This window comes from Myotis brandtii, unplaced genomic scaffold, assembly GCF_000412655.1.
Source record: "Myotis brandtii unplaced genomic scaffold, ASM41265v1 scaffold137, whole genome shotgun sequence".
Lineage (NCBI taxonomy): Eukaryota > Metazoa > Chordata > Mammalia > Chiroptera > Vespertilionidae > Myotis > Myotis brandtii.
In genome coordinates, this window is record NW_005354874.1 from 1,884,418 (window position 1) to 1,894,683 (window position 10,266).

General features: G+C 41.2%; 1 protein-coding gene across 1 annotated transcript in view; it reads right to left on the bottom strand.

The window, feature by feature from the left end:
• Window positions 1-10,266, bottom strand: part of SEL1L2 (sel-1 suppressor of lin-12-like 2 (C. elegans)) — a 103,166-nt gene that overhangs the window by 13,008 nt on the left and 79,892 nt on the right. The window contains exons 13-16 of the mRNA XM_005860574.2: window positions 9,126-9,188; window positions 8,476-8,563; window positions 4,004-4,152; window positions 2,550-2,624 (exon numbers count right to left, since the gene is read on the bottom strand). Of these exons, the coding sequence (XP_005860636.2) occupies window positions 2,550-2,624; window positions 4,004-4,152; window positions 8,476-8,563; window positions 9,126-9,188 (375 nt within the window). The remainder of the gene's footprint in view (window positions 1-2,549; window positions 2,625-4,003; window positions 4,153-8,475; window positions 8,564-9,125; window positions 9,189-10,266) is intronic.

The following is a 10,266-nucleotide window of genomic DNA, read 5'->3' on the forward strand; positions in this document are numbered from 1 at the left end:
GCTCTATCCACTGAGCCAAACTGGTTAGGGCCATACCTATTTCTTATATTCTCCTCCACCATCTAGTCCAAGCCTGGAGTACTACAATAGCTTCCAAAGTGTCCTTCTATTAATCTCTTCTCCATACAACAGCCAAGATGATCTTTAAAAATGTAAAATTAAATAATGTTATTCCCCTGTGCTAAATACCCCCAGTGCTTCAGTTTGCACTTGGAATGATTTCCAGATGCCTTACCTGACCTACAAGTCATACCTTCTCTGCCTCCCTGACTAGCTAGCCTTCTCGTATGTCACTTTCTTGATATCCTCTAGCCTTCCTAATATTCCTTAAACACACTTGAGTTCATTCGTATGATCTGACGTATATCACTAAGGGCTACAGGACTCCTTCCAAATTCCATTTGGCCTAGTGCAATGCCTAAAATCCTTTGGAATTGATTATTTTGGGTACTGAAGTTAATTTTTCAGAATCCTCTATTAAAATGTAACACCACGAGCCATCTTTAGCCCTTTCTGAGTAGAGGTAACGTCATAAAATCCTTAAGCTTCCAAGACAGTAGTTATTAGGGTTTGCTTCCCAGGTATTTCAAAATGTACAGGTAGCTGGCAGCAAGACCGTACAGAAGTAATGCCCAAAAGAGGGGTCTGCAGGGACCTAGAGAGGTAAGAGGCCCCAGGAGCCCTGTGAGAAACCCACTCAATCTCTAATTTTGCCCAAAGCTGCCTTCCTTTGACTCCAAGATTCCTTCTGGGCCATAAACACAAAAGGACAGGACTTCTGTGTACTTCTGAGCTGTACAAGCAGTAAGCAGGACCCCTGGAATCTCTAAGAATAGAAGGCAGTAAACAGCAGGGTCTCCAGAGGACTCGGCTGCATCCTAATTAGGGAGATAACTGGGGGCATGTGGGGATCCCGACAGGCTCCCAGGGGTCACTTGACAAGGGTAGGGATTTCCCCTTCAATTTCATAGTCACAGGACGGTGGTGATTGAGTCCTGATGGTTCACCACCCTCCTCACACACAGTAACTGCTGAAAGAAGCACCACCAGTGACTGAGTAGAAACTTTCATTATCAGATTTCCTAACTGATTAGAAACTTTCATTATCAGATTTCCTAACCTCAAGGGAGCCACATCTTTGGGGATACTCATGCCTGACCTCTCTTGTGACAGGTAATTATTTTTAGCGGCCTAACATTCTTATATTGGTGAATTCTGTTTAATATTAATGTCCCCTCATTTTCTTTTGTGTATGTGTATCTGTCATTTTTCCTTTTTATTGAATTTATTGGGGTGACACTGGTTAACAAAATGATACAGGTTTCAGGTGCACAATTCCACAACACATCATCTGTACACTGTATTGTGTGTTCACCACCCCAAGTCAAGTTTCCGTCCATCACCATTTATTCCCTCTCCCCTCATTTTCAATGGCTCTTTTCCTTGGTGCAATTTTCACACCATTTCCTGGCTTTGAATAAACAAGTATTTGTTGAAATTGGGCTAATTTGCCATAGCTGAGAGGTTGCTGGTGTTGTTTCCCCACTCCAAACAAGGTCTTTATTACATTTTAAAATATAGACTTCTTTTTTAGGGAATTTCTCACTAAAATTGGCTGGATGGCTTGCTGCTGTGTTACCAACTCAGCTGGGTGTGAGGAGGCACCACTGTGACTTTTTCTTCTGCCTCATATTAACATCAGCTGAGAATCATTTTTTATCCCCTTCCCTTCTTGTAGAAAAGGGTGATTTGGCCTCAGCATGAGATGATTTTAAGAAACTTAATTGGAAGCAAAATTGCTCTCTTACTGCAAGAGAGTTCCTCACATATCCAAATGCCAACAGTGACAGCTTTGCAGTATCTCTCCCCTCTCAGTAATATAATTGTAGGGAAAGAATGGAATGAGACATAGTGATGCAAATGCCACTTGTCAAAGCTTCCCCACCAATGCTATCTTAACATTCCTTATGGCATGTGAGCATGTGATCCCTATAAGCGGGGCTCCAGGAAGGGAAGATGATCTGGCCAATTAACTCTGTTGTTTTTTGTTTGTTTTCTGATGCTAACATGCTAATGGTTATAATAAAGATCTGAAGTTTGTGGCAATCATCAATGTGATATTTTAAAAGAGAAATCAAGCAAGTCTGAGATCCGTAAGTAATTTTACCTATAAACTAATTGAGACATAACATAGACCACACTTTTGATTAAATTCGGAAAAAATTCAGCAAATGAGTGACTGAAGCCAGAACAAGAAAACTGGATTCTTGAGTAAAACTGTCATGTGTCAAACAACTGTTCTGGTGCCATCGAGACAGAGCCACAGAAGAATTCATATGGTTTGCTAAACTGAGACTTGGAGAATAACAAAGAAAAGAAAATGTTGGAAATGACCTGTAACCAAAGGCTGATCCTAACATCAGTACAATCTGAAATACCACCTACTTGTGCACTTTTTTGCCTATTGCCCAAGAACTCAGCTGGAGCAAATAAGATGAATAATGGTGGACAGGGAACAGGTAGGTGCTCATTTTTATCTGGTTCTATACCTTGAATGGCAGCTCGATTCCACAGGAGAAGTGCCATTGGATACATCTTCTCTTTTTCAATAATTTTAGCCTTTTCTAAAAAAAAGGGAGACATTCCATTAGGAAGACTTAAAATACCCCTGTAATAAAATCATATATGAATATGTATGATTAGGGAATTTTAACTTATCTTACTAGATTCCAAAATGAATGCTGAATTGCTCTGAGCTACTTCATACCCCATTTCTGCAAGTAGTGCATACTGAACAAGAGAAGAATCTATATCACCATCCTTATAGGCAAAGTATGCTGTCAGGAATTTCTCAGCCCAGTGGCCTAGTTCACAGACACCTTTATAAAGCTGTATGTGGGAAAAGAAATCAAGCAGACTAGTTAGACAATATACTTCATTCCATGTAAAAGATAAATGACATTAGTCTTCAGCTCCTGCTGGCTGGTCAGGCAAGCATTTCCAGTCTAAAGCATGGCTTTTGCAAATTATTTAGGGTTAAGAGTTAATTCCTTTTATAGACTCAAAGATTACAAGTGCATTTTTTTTTTTGGTCTTGAGCTGAAACTTCCTGAGGCTTATTTTATGTTTTGTAATGAACTTTCCTGACTTACAGGTGATCTGGCAGGACAAGGCCTTTTTAAAAGGGCCTTTCTGGGCACTGCTGCTCTGCAAGGGCGAGTTATAAGGTCACAGCTGATAGGGAAAGGAGAGAATGAAGGGAAGAAAGTGCCTGGGGCTGTAGGTGACATAATCACAAGGGAGCTGTGAGAGTTCTATGGGGACAAATGTCAACTTAGCTGAATAGCCCTTATGTAACCAAAAGAGGTTAGCCATACATAATTCATTAGTAAGTTGGCAAAGGAGCAAATCTAAAGATAGATTATTAGCTGGCAGCTTTTGAACTGAGTTTCAGAGGGGCCAGATTGCAACATGGATATATTTATATTTGTGCAGCTGAAATATTTAATAAATCAATAAAGGGCATTAAGATCCTAAAAGCATTCTTTTGAAAAGTACATCACTGGCTCAGGCTGAAATAATTCACTTTGTCATCCAAATCATCAAATACCTAAAGACCCTGCTTTTTGGGAGGAAGTGAACTACATTTTCCAGGCTCGATCAAGCCTTTTGATTCCCAAATTGCATTGCCTAATCCCACTGGAAGTGCCAAATTGTCCCGGTGATTTGATTGAAGGCTGAAACAGAGCTCCTTAACTGCATTTGAGGGAGCTCTGAACTTGATGAAAAGCCAAATGCAAGAGGAGAGGGATCATTTCTTTTCCTCCATTTCCAACTTGAGTTACATCAGTGCATTCCCTCCCTAACCAATGTCAGTGCTCACATTGCCAACTGGGAGCAAAGAGGTGATATCTATAAAATCAAAGGCACCAACAATTTAAGGGCAGTATAGCCTCTTCTGTATGATAAATGAAAAGTGCTTTAAAAACATCTCATTATTTACCTCCACAGCAGTTCTGCATGACCTTAACACTCCTGCTCCTGTCGCGTACATCTCAGCCAGGTAGTAGATGGCAAGGGGCTGCCCACTCTGAGATGCCAAGTAAAAATATTTGAAGGCAAGTTTATAATCCTTCCATACTCCAGAGCCAGCTGAAAAGTAAAATGATTTTGAGCCATCTCTTATTTATTTTTTACATTATAATCGATGGATATATGGTCATAGTGATGCCTGCTATATCAAATAGGATGGGAAAATCCAACCCAAAGTTAAGCTGTTCTAGTGCCACTATTTTTTTTTGTTTGTTGTTTTTATTGGGAAGGTGGTGGTGGTGGTGGTGGTGATTTTGATTATAAGAATATAGAAATCCTTGTTCTTGACCCATTCAGAAAACTGAAGGACTGTTTAGTTTCATGAAAATATCTTCTCATTAGAAACCAAGATGGCGGCATAGGTAAACACCGGAGATTGCTGCCGCAAACAACCACTTCAAAAATACAACTAAAAGACGGAACGGACATCACCCAGAACCACAGGAAGGCTGGCTGAGGAGAGATTCTTCAACTAGAAGGAAAAATAACAGCACACCGAGGCTCAGAGGAGGCGCAGTGTGGAAAAAACTCAGGTGCGGAGGTGCGCGCGCAAAGCGGGCTGGTGGCTGAGAGCGCGGTTGTCGTTTTCGGTCAGGGGGGAGTCTCAGACTCTGAGCTCCAGATACGGGCGAATCGCTGGGGACTCGGACCCAAACGGGAGAAGCGGGAGTGTCTGGCATCAGTTGGAAGGCAGCTTTCCCTCCGAGGTTTGCAGCGGTTCCGGGGGTTCTGAGAAGCAGAGCCTCTGGGAACAGGACTGAGGGCACCATAACGGCTCCCTCCGCCCGCCCTGTTGAGCCCGCCCCGCCCAAGCCCTGCGCAGAGCCATTTGCCGGATCGCCTCAGGCAAAGGCTAGATTAGCACCTCCCCAGAGGACAGAAGTTTTCCGCGGCAGACACAGCTGATTCACACAGCCAGTCGGCCTGGTGGTCAAATCCCTCTAGTATTAACTACAACAATCAAGGCTCAACTAGAACAAGACTGCGCACAAAGACCACTAGGGGGTGCACCAAGAAAGCATAAAAAATGCGGAGACAAAAAAACATGACAGAAATGGAGGATATAGAGCTAAAAATCGCAATTTTGAGGGCTTGCAAAAATGTGCTAGAAGCTGTCAATAAACTTGAGGAGAGAGTCACGAAAACTAATGAGACCCTCGATGCTATGATAAAGAACCAACTAGAAATTAAGCATACACGGACTGAAATAAAGAATATTATACAGACACCCAATAGCAGACCAGAGGAGCACAAGAATCAAGCCAAAGATTTGAAATGCGAAGAAGCAAAAAACACCCAACCGGAAAAGCAAAATGAAAAAAGAATCCGAAAATACGAAGATAGTGTAAGGAGCCTCTGGGACAGCTTCAAGCGTACCAACATCAGAATAATAGGGGTGCCAGAAGATGAGAGACAGCAAGATATTGAAAACCTATTTGAAGAAATAATGGCAGAAAACTTCCCCCACCTGGTGAAAGAAATGGACTTACAGGTCCAAGAAGCGCAGAGAACCCCAAACAAAAGGAATCCAAAGAGGACCACACCAAGACACATCATAATTAAAATGCCAAGAGCAAAAGACAAAGAGAGAATCTTAAAAGCAGCAAGAGAAAGAGACTCAATTACCTACAAGGGAATACCCATACGACTGTCAGCTGATTTCTCAACAGAAACTTGGCAGGCCAGAAGGGAATGGCAAGAAATATTCAAAGTGATGAATACCAAGAACCTACAACCAAGATTACTTTATCCAGCAAAGCTATCATTCAGAATTGAAGGTCAGATAAAGAGCTTCACAGATAAGGAAAAGCTAAAGGAGTTCATCACCACTAAACCAGTATTATACGAAATGCTGAAAGGTATCCTTTAAGAAGAGGAAGAAGAAAAAGGTAAAGATACAAATTGTGAACAACAAACATGCATCTATCAACAAGTGAATCTAAGAATCAAGTGAATAAATAATCTGATGTACAGAATGAACTGGTGATTATAATGAATCAGGGACATAGAAAGGGAATGGACTGACTATTCTTGGGGGGGAAAGGGGAATGGGAGATGCGGGAAGAAACTGGACAAAAATCGTGCACCTATGGATGAGGACAGTGGGTGGGGAGTGAGGGCGGAGGGTGGGGTGGGAACTGGGGGAGTGAGGGCAGAGGGTGGGGCGGGAACTGGGAGGAGGGGAGTTATGGGGGGGAAAAAAAGAGGAACAAATGTAACCTGAACAATAAAGATTTAATTAAAAAAAAAAAAGAAAATATCTTCTCAATATGAAAAGGGACCAAATGCTGGTCTCTGACGACCAGAACCCCAACATGATGTATCTCTGCATCCTTGTCATCTTTATACCAGGAGACCAGTATAGTTCCTCCCAGCCATAACTATGGAGTTTGCAGCAGGCAAGTCCCAGCTCCAGGGGGCTCTGCTGGGACTCAACTCATGGTTGAGCATGGGGCAGAGAATCAATATACTCCCAGCAGCTGGGATTTTTGTCTTGGCTCTCTCTTTTGTGAGTTGGGGACCTCTAGGCACTCCATTTGCAAAAGGAGGAGCTATCCCTAGTTGGTCCTTAAATTCCTCTCCTGCATTAACATTTAATAGCCTTCAGAAGTATGTCATGTAAAGGCTACTAGCAAAGGCTCTAGAGGCAGATTGCTTGGTTTTGAATCCCAGTTCACTGAGATCTTGGCCAAGATGTTTAACCACAGTATAGCTCAGTTTGCTCATCTATAAATGGTGGGATACCCACTAGAGAACTAAATGAGCTGTTACTATTACTGTTATTCTAGAAGCTTAAGGAGTCTGATGGATCCTGAGCCTGTGACTTGGAAAGAACTAGAAGAATAAGGGCATGTTAGGCAAGCCCCCAAGACAGTGCAAAACGGGCCCTGTCCCAGCTTCTGTGGAAAATGCCACCCAACTTTTTGGCCAGATCTGACCTCCTTGATGATGTGGTCTGCAGCTACGCCACCCCCAACTCTGACAGGAAGGACTTAATGGGAAGACTCACGTTGTTCAGATTGTCTGGTACTTGTCTTGGCCACCCCCACCTCCTCTCAGTCCCCACAGAGATGATGACAGAACTTCATGGCTTTCTGAGACCTCCTACCCCAATCACTCTATCTTTTTTCTCAGATCACAACTTTGTACCTCCTAACTCACTGAGGAAACCCTAGCTTTGTCTTTCCTCTTGCCTCTTTCCTGTGATCCCCAGATTTACATATGCATCATTCTGCCTTCCTGCCTTCATCTTTGAGGATGAGAAGTCTCTCCTCTCTGTGAAGTATACAGATTCTAATGCCACTCTACTTTTTCCAGAACCCCTTTTCATCAATTATCTCATTTCTCCCATGATTCATTAACCATTTCTATTGGCTGGCTTTATTTCCTCTGTCAAAAATTATACTCATAACTCTCACCATCTTAAAAACAACTTCCTCTTAGTTTTCAGTCCCCTTCATGCCACCATCACATCTCTCTCCTTACATTTAAAGGTGCAGTACTTCCAAGAATATTTTTATTTCACTGTCCCCTCACAGTTCAACCCATTGTATCTGGCTTCTACACCAACCTGTCCAATAATCTCACTAACATCCTCAATATTGACAATTCCCATGGATACTCAATTCCTCTTTTTAAAAATTGAGAACCAGGCTTCTTGCTGCATTTAGAAGGATGCTCACTCATTTACTCTTTCTTGAAAGTTCCATCCTTTGGCTTCCTTAAGATAACCCCCCTCTCCCCACCTCTGACCAAGCCTTTCCAGCCTTCTTGTGACCAGTCTTCTCTGTTCATCATTTTAATGGCACTGAGGATCACCATATTTCTAACCATGGTCCACTGCTTCTCCCTCTCACACTCTCATTTGCAACCTAAGTTATTCTTAACAAACACCTGCAAGTTGATGTTTGTCATGTCCCAAATGTTTTTCTCTAACTTTGACCTTTCTTGTGAATTTCTTTTTAAAAAAATATATTTTTATTGATTTCAGAGAGGAAGGGAGAGGGAGAGAGAGAAACATCAATGATAAGAGAGAATCACTGATTGGCTGCCTCCTGCACACCCCCTACTGGGAATTAAGCCTACAACCCTGGCATGTGCTCTTCACTGGAATCGAAACCTGGACCCTTTAGTCCACAGGCTGATGCTCTATCCGTTGAGCCAAACCAGGTAGGGCTCTTCTGAGTTTCATACTTGCTTCTGGATATATGTAGTATTGAATATCACAAGGCAACTCAACCTTTTCAAAGGGGTGTTCCCTGACTCTGCACCTCTTTGCCTACTCAAATTGCTGCCTGAATGTTCTATCTAAACCACACATACCAGTCCTTTGATTTTTGTTTAAAAAGGAGCAAAGTTAATAATCATATTCATAGCACTTACAGTAGTACATGAAGCCTAATTGAAACTGTGCGTTGGGCCATCCTTTCTCTGCAGCTTTCTGAAAGTATTTAAGTGCTTCACCATAATTCTGCAAGATAATTACACTCTATTATTCAGAGGTAGAGATATAACTCCATGGTAACAATTGCCTTCTACTTAAAAAAAAAAGAGTATAGATAGTGCCCTTTGTGATTTAGGCTAATTAAAATAGTATCAGAAGTATTATACATTTTGTTTCATTATTAAATTATGTTAGGAAATAATTATCTCATTTTTCAATGCAAATTATGGCTTTTCCTACATTGATAGTAAGTTTTGTTAGACATTGGGGAAGGTCACTCAAAGACAGAGGTTATCAAAATTTGTCTATCAAAAAAATCCTCAGGGGTTAGATGACTTCTAAGGTTACTATTACATTTGGCTATTATTCCTTAGGTAATGATTAGGGTTTGTAATTCTTGTCACAAGGCTGCTCTATGTCTCTTTGGCAAACATTTCACTAGATTATTTTATTCTCTATTATCAGATGTGATAGTGTGGCAAACCAGGTAATAGACACGACTTTTTTTTAAAAATTAATCAATGACCATGAATTTTACTTTATAAGTTGCTAGAAACATGTTGAAAAGATAATAAATTATTTAACTTACCACAGGAACGCCTTTTCCATAAAAATAAAGAAGACCAAGCCCATGAAGACCAATTGCATTACCCTAAAACAGTTTTAAAAATCCAAGTTAAGTTTCAGAAGAATTCATGGTAAATAAAATTACTGAAAAATCATTCAAAATATTTGAAATTCACCCCATAGTGATTAACCAAGGCAGTTTAATCAGGCAGTTGGCAAGTTATTCTGACCCTCTCTAGTTTCTCCTTTCAGACCTTCATAACTCCCTCTGACTGAAAAAAAGAAGAGGGAAATGAAAGTCAAATCTTTCCTCCATTCTTTCATTCAGATTTCATTTATTGCTCTCCTTGTGTGTGACTCCATAAGAGGCATGGGGCAGAGGAGGGAGGTGAAAGGTAGAAGATGAATAAACCATGATCCTTGTCTTAGAAAGTACATAGTTAGTGGGCTCTAACTCACTAGGTAGCTCTTCTTATCTTAAAGTGCTCATGTCAAATGTGGTAAGTCCTATAATTGAATGTGGTGGGTTCCTAGAAGAGGGATACTCAACCGCCTGGATCAGCTTAGGGTCTGAGGGACTTGAGTTGTCAGACTTAGCTACATTTGAGCTTCGTCTCGGACTATATATAGGAGTTTTCAGGAAGGGAGAAGTCTATCCAGACACTTGTTACCTGCTTTGGTCAAAGGAGGTTACCACAAATGGCCAAATAACATTTTAGTGTGTGAATTTCAATCAAGTCATTATGAATGATCAAGCATTGTTGGTATATGTTACCGTATGCAAATATACCTTATGGAAGGAGTACTTAGCATTTTTGCATTTAGCACATATTCAAATATACACTGAGTGGCCAGATTATTATGACCACCTGACGTTTGTAGGCAAATTAGCTATAATTTCACGCTGAAGTTGCTAGAGGGCCAGACCATTATAAATAGGTAAGCAGGTTGTTTACCATGACAGTAGAAGTGATTTTTTCCTGAAGATATGACTAAACAACGCGATTTAACAGCCTTTGAACGTGGGATGTATATGAATGTGAGTGGCCAGATTATTATGACCACCTGACGTTTGTAGGCAAATTAGCCGTACACTGCATCATATGGGATATGGAAGCCCAAGGCCTGTTCGAACACCTTTGCTGTCTGCAGTTACCAAGATA